This window comes from Limulus polyphemus, unplaced genomic scaffold (assembly GCF_000517525.1).
Source record: "Limulus polyphemus unplaced genomic scaffold, Limulus_polyphemus-2.1.2 Scaffold1325, whole genome shotgun sequence".
Taxonomy (NCBI): Eukaryota; Metazoa; Arthropoda; class Merostomata; order Xiphosura; family Limulidae; genus Limulus; species Limulus polyphemus.
Window position 1 is genome coordinate 107,766 of NW_013666935.1, and position 18,459 is coordinate 126,224.

General features: G+C 31.9%; 1 protein-coding gene across 1 annotated transcript in view; it reads right to left on the minus strand.

Moving 5' to 3' along the window:
• Positions 1 to 11,980: 11,980 nt before the first annotated feature.
• LOC106463105 (signal peptide, CUB and EGF-like domain-containing protein 2) overlaps positions 11,981 to 18,459 on the minus strand; it is a 6,822-nt gene continuing 343 nt past the window's right edge. Inside the window, exons 2-3 of the mRNA XM_013923074.2 lie at positions 15,989 to 16,066; positions 11,981 to 12,354 (exon numbers count right to left, since the gene is read on the minus strand). Coding sequence (XP_013778528.1) covers positions 12,182 to 12,354; positions 15,989 to 16,066 — 251 coding nt within the window. The 3' untranslated portion in view covers positions 11,981 to 12,181. The remainder of the gene's footprint in view (positions 12,355 to 15,988; positions 16,067 to 18,459) is intronic.

Consider the following 18,459-nt stretch of genomic DNA (forward strand, 5'->3'; position numbering starts at 1 on the left):
GGTGGTGTCTAATTACTTGTGACCACGCTGTGTAAAGCTAGTTTGAATATATATATATAGAAACGATATGGTGTTTTTAGAATAAAATTATTTCATCGCTAACAGAGGGTTGGGTACTTTATATTAAAACGATTTTGAATATGCAAGTCAGCAAGTCATGTGAAAACAATAGCCCGTATAAAGTCGCGGTAGAACTACGTTGACATAGTTTGGCGTTTTATTTATTGTAAAAATACTGCAAACTGATCGCTTTTGGAAAGGATATGTAACAGCTCTTTCCAACATAAAATATTCTTACATTCAGATCATAATGATATGTTCAGATCAAAGATTTGGAATTTCCAACACGGAGATATACCCTGTACTTAATGGCATTGGAAAACAAAGAAATATGGACCAATTTGGGGAACCAAGGTCATCCAGAAGTATTTGGAAAAAGTCGTACCCAAGATGTGGGAACAACAAATGGCGTTTTCTAACAGGTGAGAATTCATGAATAATAAAAGTCAGTTGTAAAAGCCGTTCACGTGGCTTAGGCAACATGATGCAATATAATGAAGAAGGATCTTAAGGTCAATAGGGTACTGGTTCGCCAAGATAAGGCTCCCAGTCATATCTCGCATTTAATCGTTGCATAACTTAAGCAGCTATGTTAGACTTTCCTAATTTTTGAAGTTAAAGACTAGAGGGAAAGCAACTAGTCAACATTACCCACCGTCAACTCTTAGGTTACTGTTGTGAAACCGAATAGTGTGACTTGACTATCATTCTTATAACACACTCATGATTCCAAAGTGCAGAGCGCTATCGTTATTATTATTTTGGTGGTAACAGGATACGAACCACTAAACTTAAGCCTTACAATTCGTCACTTACCCATTGGGCCGAGAGCGGCCCATTTATGATCTAAAGCTTAAGAAAATTGCGATATTAATGTTTTTTGAGTCAGAGAATACCTATAATGCTTGAAGTAATAACAAAACGCTTAGGTGGTGCTTGGGACAAAAAAGACCATTTGTATAGAGGAATTAGTGTCATTTTAACATCTTTATTGGTAAACATATGCTGTTTGTAAATGCTTTTGTTTTGCATTTCCTGCGAACAAGGAATGATTGCAAATGTTTCAAGATCTGTTGTTTTAACAACGCATTAAATATTAATGAATACTCGCAACACCAGCATTTTCATACTTCATTTGTCTTCTAATGGTATTTTTTTACTCCCTTGTAAAATTATATTATTAAATGTATAGTTATAAAATTATGAACATTTCAAAATAATTACAGCCTCAAAATCTTTACATCCGTTTGCCTTTTTTGTTTTCAGATGATTTCAGTGTACAATATGCGTCGGTGAAAAACACATTTGAAATATTAACTATTTCCTTAACACCTTTGGGTGTATCCATGCTAGTTGTTTGTGAAAAAAGAGATGATCACTCCATTGTACATGTTCTTACGATATCTGAGGATGAAGAAATTACGTTATACGTTTAATTTAAAAGTATTTTTGCGTTATGATACACGTAGGAAATTTTCTTGTATTGTGGATAGTCTTAATCTATAAACAAATTGTGAATACAAACCGACAGTATAAACGAAAAATACCCTGTTTTCCTACAATCCAATTATAAACAAACAAACAAATTTAATACTTGCGCTCACTGTATGAGATGGTTAGTTTACGGAATAGAAGTTTGCTCGTTAGCCGAATATAAAATACCGAAAAGTATAATTACTGAGTTATATATATATCATTTATTTATTTACTTATTATCATGCTAAAACAGCATTAATACGATTTGACATAACATTATTATCATGCTAAAACAGTATTAATACGATTTGACATGACATTATTATCATGCTAAAACAGTATTAATACGATTTGACATGACATTATTTATCATGCTAAAACAGTATTAATACGATTTGACATGACAATGTTATCATGCTAAAACAGTATTAATACGATTTGACATGACATTATTATCATGCTAAAACAGTATTAATACGATTTGACATGACAATGTTATCATGCTAAAACAGTATTAATACGATTTGACATGACATTATTATCATGCTAAAACAGTATCAATACGATTTGACATGACATTATTATCATGCTAAAACAGTATCAATACGATTTGACATGACATTATTATCATGCTAAAACAGTATTAATACGATTTGACATGACATTATTATCATGCTAAAACAGTATTAATACGATTTGACATGACATTACTATCATGCTAAAACTGTATTAATACGATTTGACATGACATTATTATCATGCTAAAACAGTATTAATACGATTTGACATTACAATAAATTGTTTTATTTATTGTCCCTTACCGAAGGAAATCTCAGTGTTGTATTGAAATTTTCGAATAAGTTTTCTCACAGCAAATCGCACTGTGAAGTGTTCATCGATTTTTAGCATACACATAAATACATTTCGACAAGTGTTTGCAAAGACAAACAACATATAGAAATACATTTCTAAATGTTCATCCACTATAAAATATTGTACATAGACTGTTATGAAGCCTTACTTGTCTGTACTTCATGCTATGGTGTGAGCACTGATCTTGAACCACATGTCAAGAAGCTACCCTATGGTTGTTTGTATTGTTAAATAAGATATATATATATATATTGGTCTCTTACTTCGTGATTGGCTTCTACTATAGCATCTTGCACTTTATGAACTTGTCTGATGTCGTTAAAGGAGAATCATAATCCACCAAAAGAACTAGAGACAAAAAAGACGTTATCATTACAATCTTATAGAAACTACTAATCCACATGAAGAACCCTAAGTTTAATTTTCTATTGTGGTAGTAGTGGCAATGCGTGAAATTAAACAGTTTAAACTAGAAACTTTCATAATGGGCGAATACCACTCGATGAATTATAAAAATATATTCCAGTTAATAAATAATTCACGCATATATAGCTTATTGCACGTATAAACTCAGTTGTGATAATTAGTGCAATAAAATAATAATCTAAACGAGAATGGTTAACTTCTATATGTATCTAAATACCTAGATCACTAAACTGTTGTTTTTATTACTGCACTTCTTTGAAATAAAGTATAAGATACTATACGTCCTATTCTGCGCGTGAAAATTAAAGCAAGAACGAAGGAATCAACAACCTGCATGACGTGCAGTAATAACTACTTCAAACGATGTGAGAACTACTTCCATATCAAAGGAAAAGGTTAAGAAGGTTAAGACATGTTATGTCATTGGCTGAAGCTGAAACCTGCTCCACCATAATATGTCAAATATGTGCAACTCTTACGTGCAATGTTTTATCTGTATATCTTACGAGTTACTGTCAGTAACCCCACAAAGTAGGAATATTTATAACTAGCGAGAGATATTACGAAGCCAAAACAATTGGGGTAAAGATATCACAAGACCTTTTAACTTTCCCTTTTCGCATAGAATGTTAAAGCCCTTTCACTTTAAGAACAAAGAGGATTTGTTCCTACTTCTTTTCCATCTTCTTACTAATGTTCTCAAGGTAGCTTATTTGCGCCCTCTGTTGATAAAGATACAACAAGTTGAAGAGCTCACAGGTGAGTGACCTCCACGTTTCCTTACTCGCTATATATCACCCATGTAACATCTTTCTCTGGGAAAGGATTGAGAAGCAAAGCGCATACCTTCCACAACGGCAGAGCCACGTGATTTTGTTCTGTGACTTATGAGGCGACGAATCACAAGGGCTTGGCCTAGTTGTTTGTGCTCCAAATTGGAAATGGCGTCCCTATCTTCGAGTCAGTGAACTATTTAAATTCCATGTACGAAAAGTAAACCTATTAAGATGGATATCAAAGATGCAATGAATTATTTAAGGAATAGAGAAATAAAAGTATAGGCATACAGTTTTAAAGCACAAGCACACACAGCTCAGATTGTGATTAATTAAATTCGAGAATTCTCTCACAAAATGTTCAATAAGTGTTTGCTTGTAGTGGCTTAGTAAGATGTTTCACATTTATACAATTTTCATACACATACACACACTCCATATATAAATAATTCAAAAGGAGATTAAAACATTTTCGAAAATAGTGCTTGATTCTTACCTGTAATATTTCAAAGTAAATTGAATTACTGTATCCAACAATGGCAGAGCTGATATCTGAGTAAAGATAGAACATCTGAAAAGAGAATAAACCTTTGTCCCGTAGAGAGGATTGTGAAGTAGCCATTTTTTTTTATTTCGAGGTTTGCTAAGATGAAAATGTAAGATACTTGATCAAATGATAAATAATTATCCCCTTTTTCCAAAGTAATATAAGAACGACCTTACAGATTAGTGCTTTAATTGGCAGTTTTAACACTAAGTTTAGTAAAGGCTATAAAAACCGAGAAATATATTGTTATAACATGGCAGTACTAAAACCCTGTCAATATTTGAAACCTTTTACACTGATATTTTAGCAAAGAACACATAGCAACTAACAAGAGATGTGAATACTGGTACTTGTTTAATTTTATTTCGCGTACTATATACAGATTCTAAAAAAAATATGTAAGCATTGCGTGTATATTTAACTAAAAAGGGGCAAGTATAATATTCAAAAATGAAAGCTACTTTCGTCTTTAAAAAGGTGCAAATGAACCTGCTAATGTAGTGCTTTTTTGCAAAAATATAACTTAAAGCACGATAAAAATTTATCTATACCATAAGGCAGGGGTTTCCAAAGTTTTTCGGCAAATGACCCCCCTCCAAAAAAATAATAATTCTGCACCCTGGCTGAGGTCCCCACCCAATGATTCTATAGACAATGAGTACCTTAACTATATTATGTGTTTGCTATACCCCCTAAAATTTTTCTGGTGCCCCCGGGGTCCACGACCATCAGTTAGAGAGCCTGTGCCTTAAACAAACATCTCTCCTGGCACTATTAAACCTATAAATAAAATGGTATAAATTTTTTACTAAAGGTGGATGTTGAGCCAGATATTATTTTCAGGTTCAAGTGTCTTTATTTCACAAACTAGACACAGTTAATAAATCCACATCCTTTGATGCTCAAGAAAAGTTGGACTGTTCCTTCATCTGTAAGCTTCTCTGTAATTTTGAAAGTTGAAGTACTATTCTGTCTGTAAACATCTCTAGGATAATGAAGGTTGTAGTATTAATCTCTCTCTGTAAGCTTCTCTGTGATTTTGAAAGTTGAAGTACTATTCTGTCTGTAAACATCTCTAGGATAATGAAAGTTGTGGTATTAATCTCTCTCTGTAAGCTTATCTGTGATTTTGAAAATTGAAGTACTATTCTGTCTGTAAACGTCTCTAGGATAATAAAAAATGGAGTGCTCTTCTACCTGTAAATTTTTCTGTGGTAATAAAAATTAAAGAACTGTTATGTTTGTAAAACGTTTTTGTTGTAAAAGTAATTAAAGTACCATTTTGTCTGTAAACGTCTCTAGGATAATAAGAAATGGAGTGCTCTTCTACCTGTAAATTTTTCTGTGGTAATAAAAATTAAAGAACTGTTATGTTTGTAAAACGTTTCTGTTGTAAAGGTAATTAAAGTACCGTTTTGTCTGTAAACTGGGCCTGGCATGACCTGGTGGTTAAGATGTTCTATACGAAATATGCAGGTCGCGGGTCTGAATCCCATCACCGAACATGCTCGTCTTTTCAGCCTCGCGGGCGTTATAATGTTAGGGTTAATCCCAGTTTTCGTTGGTAAAAGAGTAGCCCAAGAGTTAACGGGGGAAAAGATGTGTGTGTAGTGTTGACTAGCTGCCTTCCCTCTATTCTATCACTTCTAAATTAGGGACGGCGAGTGTAGATAGCCCTTGAGTAGCTTTCTGCCAAATTCAACAAACAAACAAAAACTTTAAACTTCTCTGTGATGATAAAAGTTGTAAGTCTGTAGAGGAGAGACGAAACTGAAAACATCAACCACTTTGCAACTATGTATTTATTAACACTGGTTTAAAAAATGGGATTTCGATATCGTTTTAAAAGTAGCATGTGAAAATCAACATAAAATAGAGACTTGGAAAAGCTGCCTTAAAATATTTATGTTAATAATGTTCCTATTTCAACATGGAAAAAATATTCCATAGTTCGTTGAGAAATAAAAACTGTTGCGATAAAACACATTAACACATTACTTAAATACTCAGCGTTTGAAAAAAAATAAGATATTTCAATAAAATCTAGCAAGAACAGGGAAAACAATGAAATATGTGCTCGTAGAAAACTAAATAAGATTAATTTGTTTGAAATTGTTTGTTCTACTGTGTTACAGCCTCCAGTCTTTAAGAGAAGAATGTTTTGTTTCGCTAGTAGATGGCGCCCCATTTCAGAAGCAAAACGTATAACGTCTTTAAATTTGAATTAAATATTTATTTGCCAGTTATGATTTGTGTTCATAGATTGAAAACTATTTTAGAAACCTGCCAATTTGTGCAATCTACAGTTAGTTAAAACTCAAAATCAGCCTCACAAATTAGTAATGGTGTAGTGCCGATTTTGCACACGAACAAATTATCTTCACGACACCATTTCTAAAAGAGAAATTGTTATGTGATTTATGAGATTCTCATTCAACTTTAACGTCGAACAACTGTGCCCCAGATTTAATGCCAATTTATGCAGCTTTAATTTCAAATGGTATCTGCACATTTCGGAACCGTATAAAGCTAACTTCTGACACAAATCTTCAGTTACTGAAATACCTTGTTTATTCAGTTACTGAAAACCTTGTTTACTCAAGTACTGAAAACCTTGTTTACTCAAGTACTGAAATACCTTGTTCATTCCATTATTGAAATACCTTGTTTATGTAATTACTGAAATACCTTGTTTATCTAATTACTCAAATGCCTTGTTTATTCCATTACTAAATTACCTTGTTTATTCCATTACTTAAATGCCTTGTTTATTCCATTACTAAATTTCCTTGTTTATTCCATTACTGAGGAACTTGTTTATTTAATTACTGAAAAACCTTGTTCATTTAATTACTGAAATACCCTGTTTATTCCATTACTGAAATTCCTTGTTTATCCCGTTACTGAAATACCTTGTTTATTTAATTAGTGAACAATTTTGTTTATTTAATTACTGAAATACCTTGTTTATCTAATTACTCAACTGCCTTGTTTATTCCATTACTTAAATGCCTTGTTTATTCCATTACTAAATTACCTTGTTTATTCCATTACTTAAATGCCTTATTTATTCCATTACTAAATTACCTTGTTTATTCCATCACTTAAATGCCTTATTTATTCTATTACTAAATTACCTTGTTTATTCCATTACTTAAATGCCTTGTTTATTCCATTACTAAATTACCTAGTTTATTCCATTACTGAGTAACTTGTTTATTTAATTACTGAAAAACCTTGTTCATTTAATTACTGAAATACCCTGTTTATTCCATTACTGAAATTTCTTGTTTATCCCGTTACTGAAATACCTTGTTTATTTAATTAGTGAACTATTTTGTTTATTTTATTACTGAAATACCTTGTTTATTCGATTATTGAGATACCATGTGAAACTTACATCTATATACTGTAATCCAAGTGATATTTGGAAGCTTATGGCATCTAATATGTTTCAGCACCCACCGCGGCTAAGCATTACAGGAACCACGCTTATGTAGACATTTCTTGCTCTTACCAGGAGCAAGGATTCAAGCTAACGTCAAAATGTAAAGCTGTTTATATTGTACAAGTTCTATAAAGTAAGTCTCCAGATCTTACAAAAGAGCAAGTCAACTCACTTTTGTCATACCCTAAAAGTACCATTCAAGTTTCCATACCAATTTATACCACTTAACTCTTCTTTAATAAAAAAATTAAGAGTTGACATGGGCCATCCAAATATGATTAAACATTCCGCAAAATATTCGTTGTAAGTACTCTCTAAAGAATCCTAAATTTGCGATCCTCCTACAATTGGTGTTGCTGCTTTTCTTCATCCAAGTCGTCAGTTTATCTGATTTGTGGTATGATAATGAAAGGAGGTTGGATACCTGTGATATATATATCTATAAGTAGTTTAGAAATAATCTTAAGTTTTAATTCTAACTTTATATGGGTATTAATTGTAGATTATTTTAGAACTTCGAGAAAAAGACGTAAAAAGTTAACGTGAAAGATTCTGAAAATATAATTATGCCGATTGCCACCCAAATTCAAATGGTTGCATTGTATTGCTAAAAATTACAAATTATGATGATTATTCTACATTTCAGTCAACAGATAAAGCCTCCGTATGGCATTATCAGTTATATTTGTATTTGCGCAACGGCTGTTGAGATTACTGGCAATTATATATATGCTCTAAAATAGATAGTAGCAAATGGCATAGTATAAATATTAAAAGATCACCATATACTTAATATCGACTGTTTGCACCAACAAAATATGTTCCTTTGTTATATCAGAATATTACATTACACCTGTTTAGCCTGAATAGACTCTTCTAAGATAACGCTTTACGTACAGCTTTAGCTTTCTTTTAAATGCGACTTTTGCTGTGAAACGAGAAAACATTTACCGACCATTTTACCGCCATAGTTATCAGCTTATAAAAGTTTGCATTTTTGATGCAAAATAAGATACTTCTATTATTTCATTCAGATGAGGAAACAATCCTCTCTTACCACTGTTATGGTTAGTAGACTATTCGACCACCTAAGTTTAATTATGAAATAGTTTCTTTCTGAGTTATTATTAATTATATACTAATTATTGTCTAATTTTATCCTACATTTCAGCTGCTAATCTGCTGACGTTTATAGGGAAGTCCTAGAAGGACCTTTTTTGTGATGGAAGTGGTCGGGTTTTAGATGGGAATCTGGTGCTTTATACACTCGACTGAATAACTTTACCGTAAGTACTTAACCCTCCCTTAGTTGGTTTCTCAATAATAATTTAGTCAAATTATTATTTGGAGCATCACACTTAATATATGATATTGCTAAGAGGTAAAGAAAATTGCAGATACAACGTGATAAAGTTAATACATAAGGCTATTTTGTTTTGAAATATAAGCATATAATGAATACAAGTTTAAAGTATGTAATCTTAATTGGAATCTTCCAGTGGGTCAGCGAACTTCTAACGCTAAAATCCGGGATTAGTTTCAGTGATGAACAGATCGCAGATAGCCCATTGTTAATTAGAAAAAAAGAAACATCCATCTTACTATTTAAGTCTGACAAATCTTTTTTCCTCTTATCCTTGTTCGACCTACAAACTTTTTCTGTACAAAATGTTATTTTCACAGCACCTTAAGCCTTCTAATGTGATTATTATAGGTTAGGTCTTAACGGGTGCAAGAAATACGTTATATATATATATATTCTTGTACTGTAGCGTCACCTGTTGAGTATTTTATTATTGTTCCTCATTAACTATTATCACTTTCGAGAGAAGTATACATAATGAAAATATCCCAAAGGTATGCAGATGTTCTTTCGATTACTTTCTATTTAAACTTTTCTGTGTTTTAGATTTTCATTCTACCTTATTTTAACTTGTTTGTAAAGTACATTTTCAACTGTTGGTAGTTATGTTACTTTGTGCTCTCCCGAAATGTTATGAACGTTCTCATACATTTGACATGACTACAGAATATGTGTTTGCGAGTGCGTGTTTGAAAAGCACAGGATCGAAGTTTGTGAGTACACAGGTTAGAATAATTTCTGGGTATCAGTTAAAGCACAAAAATAAATAAAAACAACGACTCTATATGTAATCACAAAATAATGCATTTATTCAAGTAAAAAGTTATATAGGGGTAAACTGATATTCTTGGTATTATACCATTACTTCTCTCTGTAATAATTAACAGAAAATGAACGGACCGAGCACAAAGTTATAACATAGCATTCAAAATGGACTCTTGATGTTTGATGAGCTTGGTTTGAAATCTCTTTCCTAGCGATTTATGCTACCTTCTTCTCTTATTATCTCTTTTCCATTCTTTACCAGTTAGAAATATATGAGAAATATATATAATCTGCCAAAACCACAATGTTGAGGTTGATCATTAATATACAATATTTTGTGCCAATGCTAATATTTTACTTGGAAATACGCATATCGCTTACTCTGGAACTTTGTTATAGTGGATGTCAATCAATAGCAACAAAAAACAATAGTATTATCTGATGCTTCAAAGTCAGAAAGTTATAAAATACTTCTCAAAATAGTCTTCTTGTAACATTTTCAAACACTGCTTTTGAAATTGTGATTAAAAATGTTTCAAGAAAATCGAATCGGAAGCACAGTATCGAAAATAATTATGGTAACAGTATTATAATAGAGAAATTATTACAGAAATGCCAACCCTTTACCCCTTTACTGCGTGAAAAGGAACTACACCTGAATACAGACACTTGTTGATAGTTTACACTATGCTTGGTTGTCATTCAACCAATCAGAAATGCTACACCAATATAAAGCTTGTAAAAGTACAGGCACTCATATTATGTCCAGTAGTAGTAGTAGTAGTGTGATTTCAATCATGGCTCTTAGGACTAAATAACCATATGACATGCGTGTAGAAATCATCGTAGACCATTAGATCGACTAGTGCTGTCGTTGTATCATGTAAAAAATAATCCGATTAATATGGGATTTGAAGGAAAAGAAATGAATCCATCCAATATAAGAGATATAACTGTAGTGCAAAACTTTATTAGTCTTTAAAGCTGCTTATGAGATCATTCTATTTATACATGCAATGTGCGATTGGGATAATTTTGAGTGCCTTATTTGAGAAGAGTTAATACAAGAAAACGGGACTAAAATTCTTGTAATTTTCTGACATCTGATACCTATCGGTGATATGGGCTGAAATGTATACCAGTCTTTGTGAGGATTGATCAGGAATGGATTGCATCAATTCGCTTGGAGCTGGATGTCATCGAATCCGTGCGATACCACAAAGTATTCTGCGTACTTCAAGTTGTAGATGGATATAAGAGTGACAATTCACACCAAAGCGTGGATGGTGTGTGGTAGGGTGCTGCTGAGTGGTTACTTTCCTTTTGGTTAGGTGGATGGTGTGTGATAGGGTGCTGCTGACTGGTTACTTTCCTTTTGGTTAGTAGTTCAAAATTAGGGACGATAGCTTTGTAGCTTTGCCGCAAATACAAAATACATACAGAAATACTTGTTCGCATGTCAAGTTTATAATGAGAGTTATAAATTGCGTCACAAGGTGTCCTGTTCATTTCAATCTGGTCTATGTAAAATCCTTACTTTCTAATTGAGATTATAACGAACAATATTATACCATCGTAATATTATTTGTTTGAAACCTCTGACTGATTTTACTCTGACTTTCATGCAAGTTTGTTCTGGTCAGTGAATAATGTTTTTAATATCAAGAGCCAAAATTATACATTTCAATCATGATTGTATTAATAATATTTAGATGATCTTATAAAAAAGTGCAAGACAATTGTCAGGAAAAACACTCATTGTTGAAAAATATGTTTTATTTCAAACAAATCATAAAGCCATATGATGTTTACAAAATATTTAATGGTTCATAACAACCTGCTTACCATTTAAAATGTTAAAACTTTGTCTAAAGCATTGGAATAAAATTTATAAAGAACTATGTATACTCTCTTTGGAAACTATAAATCTTTCCATTAAGATAAATTCTTCGAATTTGTGATTGACACATTAATACTTATATTCAAGTATGAGATACTTGTTTTTTAACTTTGATTTCTAAGGGCATAACTCACAAGTGTGTGAATAGTCTAGATATGATTATGTGAAAGTTGAACAGTTGCAGTGTTAGGAATATTTGGATTAAAGTGCACAAAATATAACTCTTTTATACATAACGCTGAAATGACTGATGTAAATAACTGCCGATTTTAAAAGATCAAACATTTTAAACCAATCATTGTATCTTTAATTTATTCACTAATAACTAGTTTCGTTTTCAGTTTTTCCAAAAAAATGTACAGTAATGATGTCATGGTGTTTTCTTTCAGAAACAGAGAACATTAACATCTGTAATTTTTATTTCTCCCAATTCTTGATATATTGAAAATGTTGTTTAAGAAGTTCATTTTCCCATCTAATTCAAATGTGAATAATTTTACTTTTCCTAAGCAATACTTTTGCCTACTCCGGATTCATTGTTGGTTTTCTAAACTTTTTCACACGATAGTTGAGCAGTTGGTGAGAGTTTTAACAAAATATTTTTATCCATGGGGCACTTCTTACACGCAACTTGTCTGAATTCATCTTGATATTCACCAGTAGGACAGATATTGCAAACGGCGCTATTTGACTGCCAAAAATATCCCGGTGGGCATTCCACTAATTACGAAAACAATACATAATTCATAAAACTCTAAGGTATGAAAAGTAGTAAAATAATATCGTTGTTGTAATGGACTTAAGATGACACCAGACACTAATTAGTGATCAGAAAAAAACAAATTATAATTACTTAGATTACTTAAACATGCGTTCGGCTAGAAAACAAACATATTGTAGTTTATCTATAGAGATTTATTTATTTAGATATCAGAAAATTGAGAGTTAAAACAATTTTAAAACAAACGTTAACCGTTATCATGCAATACTTTAACGAAACAATGACTAATAATAAAGTGCCAAATTTAAATAACCACTAGTAATATATCAACAATAAACTGAGAAGTTTGAAAATGTTACCAGGCTCACATCAACGATAACCTACATTTTAATACTTATCAAACGCATACGAACAACAAAAAGAAACATTTTAATAATTTCCATACATATATCTACAGTAAATTAAATATTCTTAATACGTATCAAGCACATATGAACAATAAACCCAGGGAATTTGAATAACGACCAGATGCCTGTCAACAGTACATTAAACATAATACCGTGATCAGCTTTACAGTGAAAAGTTTGTTTTTTTGTTAAAACAACAACATTTCCACTGTAAACTTGATGACGATATTAAATATAACATCTCGTGGGATCCTCATGTCTTAATATTCAATTAACTGAATTATTTTAATAATTATCAGACACATATCACCAATAACTCGGCTAAGTTGAATAATTATCAGTAACTTATTAATATGTTTGAATATCATTAAATGCATTTCGAGAAGAAATCCATAAGTAAGTTACAAATTTTACAAGTAGACTAAAGGCAATTATGATCTGGGTAAATAAAAGTTTTATATATTTAAAGCCAGCTATAAACCTAAGACGACTCGTATGATTTGTGTCTTGCATATTTTTCTAAAATGAATTATAATTAATGTATAGCATTTGCGTATATTCTCCATACTAAGAACATGAAGTATCTAATTTAGTGAATTCACAATTCGGATACATAGTTCAGTATTTACGATACCACAAGTAATCGAAGAGACAAGGCTTCTTTGAACTGCTAAATCTTACAATATATTTTTCGATCTAAAAAATACATATATTATTAGTACCAGATATCCTATACATCTAGCATGAGAAACTAGATTTCTCAATGATTTTAATTTATAGTAAGTGTTAAAGTTATTATCGTTGATTGTATATTATTACATTAATATAGTTGTAGTTTTAGTGCTTCTTCATTGTCTAAATAGTAGTCTTATCAATGGTATTCCTGTTCACTTTTTTCTCGAAGATTGTGCATGTATGCATGCCCCAGTCATTTTCTATTCAAATAATGCAATATTTGAAATGTGTATTATGAGGTTTTTGTTTTATTTTGACTGGTTATGTTTTACGTAAGAAGCTTGATTTCACATACTACTATATTAAAGAGTTTTAATTTTGGTTGGCTTTTTTTTTGTAGTTATGCATAGTTTGTTAGACTACCCCTTCCTAATGTGGATAAGTAATCTTTTTAAGAGTGTTTTTTATGTGTAATTTTCTATATTAAAGGATAATTTGTCTATGTAAGTGTTTGTACCTGCGATTTTTATTAAAGGCTTTATTTTTGTATTATGTATTTTTCTTTCTTGGGGATCCATGTTATTAGTTGTCAAAAGGTGTTTTATATGTTATGCATTATTGGCATATTAAGCTTTTTCGTATATTTATATTACTTCATTATCTAAAAGTGTTTCATTTTACCATTAATGTAGTTTCAATGGTTTTTCTCCTATACTTCTACCTTATATTGTAATATATTTTTTATATTTAAGGGATTCGTGATTTTTTATGTTTGACTTGTTCTTCTTTGTTTCAAGGTTATCTCGTCCATGTTGCTTGTACACGTTTGCAAAAGCAAGAGAGAGTTAACGTGTTTTTTTAACATGTCACAAGATTAAAGTCAAGTGGTTTTATATCTTGAGGACAAGCTTGAAATAGAGGAGGAAGGAAAATTGTGGTATGCAAGCATACTATACATTTTATACCCTCTTATTTTAATGTAGACATTTTCAAAATGTTTTGTTTAGTCGGAAGTTATTCAGTTTCTGGATACCACCTAGTCAAGAAAAACCATTAACTTGATTTCGTTCTAGCCACCTTTGTTCCTTTGTTGTTCTCTAATAATACCTATTCAGACTGCGAGAATATTGGTGTAACGCTGGATGTAGTGCAAGAATTTCAATGACAGCAGTGTCCTTCACTGTGAAGCAGATGATATTTAGAGGTTTAATCTCTCCTATGTTGAATGAAAATGATCAGTCACGTGGATAGCAGTAGTCACTATGGATATATATATAAAATGTTTCATGTTAAGTAAGGATTATTGGATTCAAACAGTTCTATATGGTACCTTAAGCAAGTCAGTCGACAGAAAGATATACTGAGGGAAGAACAGTAGAAGGCAAATGTTCAGTGCCCAACATAAATATGCATACTTTGTTTTGTGTTTAGATATAAATAAAGATTGTTCATTTTGCCTTACACGTTGTGTCCATTCTCTATATTTCTTAGCTTAGAATGAGTCAGTTTAGTCAATGTCAAATTTACTTTGTAATTTATTCTGCTGATCCTACCATTATAATATAGACTAACTTAACACTCTTTGCGGAAATATGCTAACCCACACAATTAAACTTGTAAATTTCATTTCCATTATGTGCGAAGAATTTATTAACACGTATAAAATGTAATTTCATTTTCTACAATGAAGTATAGATGTCATTGTCATCATGACAAATGTCAAATGTTTAGATAACTTTTTTTTTTCTATTGCGTTTTGATTTATGTCAATTTTGTGGTTTAAGAAAGACATTTTATAAATAAAGGTTTTTATTTTAAAGTTTTAACGCTGAACTACTGTGACAACTGTATAAATCCACAGCGAGCTAAGTTAACTATTTTTTCACTATGTCTTGCTTTCCTTTCAAAGTACCTAAATGCATCACATTTGGTACATGCAGGCAAAATGAAAGTCTATTTATACACATTAAGACTTTTATTTGTTTCTTGTCTTATAGCTGTCGAAATGGTAAAAATCAGGTTTACTGTGTTTATATGTTTGGGATTTACCAAATCAAATGATACTATAGTTTTGAAGAGATAGATTAAATCTCTTTAGGACAAATTGAGTTTTGTTGCAATAACTAAGTGATAGGGAAAAGAGATCCATTAATATAATGTATTGTGGCACATTTAGGTGGAAACTGTATAACTTTTCAGAAGTTTTGTTGGAGTATATTAAATTAGTAATTGTTTTATGAAATTTATGGTTCTTACTGAAAATTCATATCGCAAGGTTTTATCAAATTAATCCCATTGTAATGAATGATCTAAAAATTTAGGGCATTCGCATTTTAACATTTGTACCAGTACATTAAGATAGGTCATAGAAATGGCTCCCAAATATGGGTTTGTGAGTTTGGCAAAAAAAAACGTCATATGTGCCAAACACGTGTAAATGGGCCGGTTGAAATACACTTTCGAACAGTTAGAGTTACGTAGATTCGGGATGTCTGCATAACTGTTAACAAAATCTTAACTTATAAACGATAAATTTCATTGTTATACTTACCGCAAATTTCGCCGTTCTCTGGGTCGTGTTTCGATTCTGTTCCAGCAGGACATTCACCTTCTGTCTTGGGTATGAAAGCTGTAGTAAAAAAATTATTAAATATTAAAAACTAGATCGTTGGCAGAGTTTATACAAAAGCTGAGTGATAAGTAACACATAAAATGAGCCAAAGTAACGTATTAAATAAACAGAAATTAGAAAAATACCATTTCTTTAATTTAGGGAAATATTTAGTTAGGTACAGAATTGAGGAAAAACAAGACGATTGTACGTTTCACAAATACTTCATTTATTACGACCATGGTTTCGCTAGTAAAGGTATCATCAGGTAATTATGGAGTTTCACCAAATACCGACGGTTTTAAGTATCAATCATAATTAGTTAAGTCTATTAATCTATTAAGATCACCTTTTAGTTACTTAAGAATATTCAACGTAATACGTACATAAGAGTTATGAACATTTCGTCTCAAACTTATAATGTGTCATGTCAAAGAACAACACCTCATGTAAAATATATAGTAGGGAGTACTTTAGTCTGAGGGCTTGTAACACAAAAAAATCGGGTTTCGTTACTCTCGCTAAAGTTGTGAACACAAAGCATTACTATACTTTCTATCACGTCTTTATATCGGCCAGAGATTTTCCGATGGAAAAACGCAATTTTATAGGAAAAATAACTATGGTAATTACAAAGAACAACATCGTGCCTCATTGTTTCTAAGTTGTGAGATGTTATTGCATATAACTACATACACATATATAAGTATGACCATGCAACGTTCTTTACATAAATCATCATAAGGCATAAGAAGATAACAAAAATTAGGTACAGCAGAATATACAAGATCAAAGGGATGTTCTAATCGCGTAAAGCAAGAACAACAATGAAATTAACCAACAATATTATTGACTATCTAGAAACGATATCAATGGAAAAGAAGAAATAACATTATAAAAATGTATATATATTTTAAAAATAAATATTGTATTTATAAAGTTTTTCATTAGAAGATCAAGTTAAGAAAAACGTTGCTTTAAAATAAAAATCAAGTGTATAAGAAGACTGTTATATTTAAATCGGAAAATTTGCTTTATGGATACTTTCTTTGATTAACAGTTCAAGGTTGGAATTATCATTACGTACATTAGTGAATCCTGAGTGGGATGTGCAGTTACATATCTCTGATTTTGGATCGCCGAATTGGGTGGACTTAAGAGGATGTTACCTGACCTAAATGATACCCTTACGTTAGTGCTCGCGGATGAGGACGGGAAACTCTCCTTCGGGTTTTCTGATATAGGTGGCCTTGCAGTCATCATACACAAGTATTTATAGATAATCCAAGAACGAAGAAAGATAGGTAGACAATCCTTTGATTTGAAGAAAACAGTTTGAAAATGATGTTAAGTTTGATCTGTGAGGAGAACTTTTATGATACTTTGTTGTCCTAGGTAGGGGATGGTCAACGAAATAGAACATGTATGAACTGTGAACATTTTTATAGGAATTTTAAGTTTTTATTCATAAATGTACTGGTTAAGTTTTCAACAGTTTTTAGGGCATCCATAATACAGTAGTATTTCACGTAGAAAAACAACCTCAAATATGAAATAAAATAAGTCGAACAAATCTTAAAGGCTCGAGTTATTAGACATGTTGCCAGGTTGATCTTATATCTTACAGGAATAAAACTATGAGCTGGCCTGTGAACGCTTTCTTTAGATAGATTGTGGTCGATAAACTCTGAGCATCTCGAGTAATAAGCATATCTAAAAAAGGTAAGGTATTTTATTCTTGAGAATCGCAGGTAAACTTTATAGATGAATGCTGCAAGCTTATGTATTAAAGAAAATGTTGAACTTCGTATTTTGATCGAAAAGTGACGAAAGTGTCTTCATAGTAGCATTTGTAAAATATTGGTTTGAAAATCTCTAAACAGTTGTTCAACGAAGAATCTTCGTGGTGACTGAGAAAAGTGTTAGCTAGAGTTAGTCGTAGTGGAAACTCCATAGCCACTCCATTAATTTAGTCATATAGTTTTGTAAGTTGTTCTTTAGTTAAACCATGGGGCCATTGCAAGAGCAACCACGTTGCTGCCCGGGGTGTCATAAACACTATGAGTGCTGATCTTGCAACCACCACCAATCCAAACACAACCAAAGATATAGCCCAAGACTGACGCAGATATCAGTGTCGACACGAAAGTGTGCCTTGTCAGGTCCGGCACTGAAAGTCATATCTTCCAACGTCGAGGGGGTTTTCTTCTACTACGAATGACATTATTGCTGAGATATGTCAAGAGCAGAGCTGCTACGTCGCCCCGTCTGGAAGAAACACACCGAGTACCAACACACAATCGATCATAGATCCAGGGAATAAATCTGGCTATCGAAATGGATCCCAGATTAACGACTGCAGAAGTGGCCAAAGTTGGTGGGATGAGTCCGAAACCTGTTCAACGGATTCT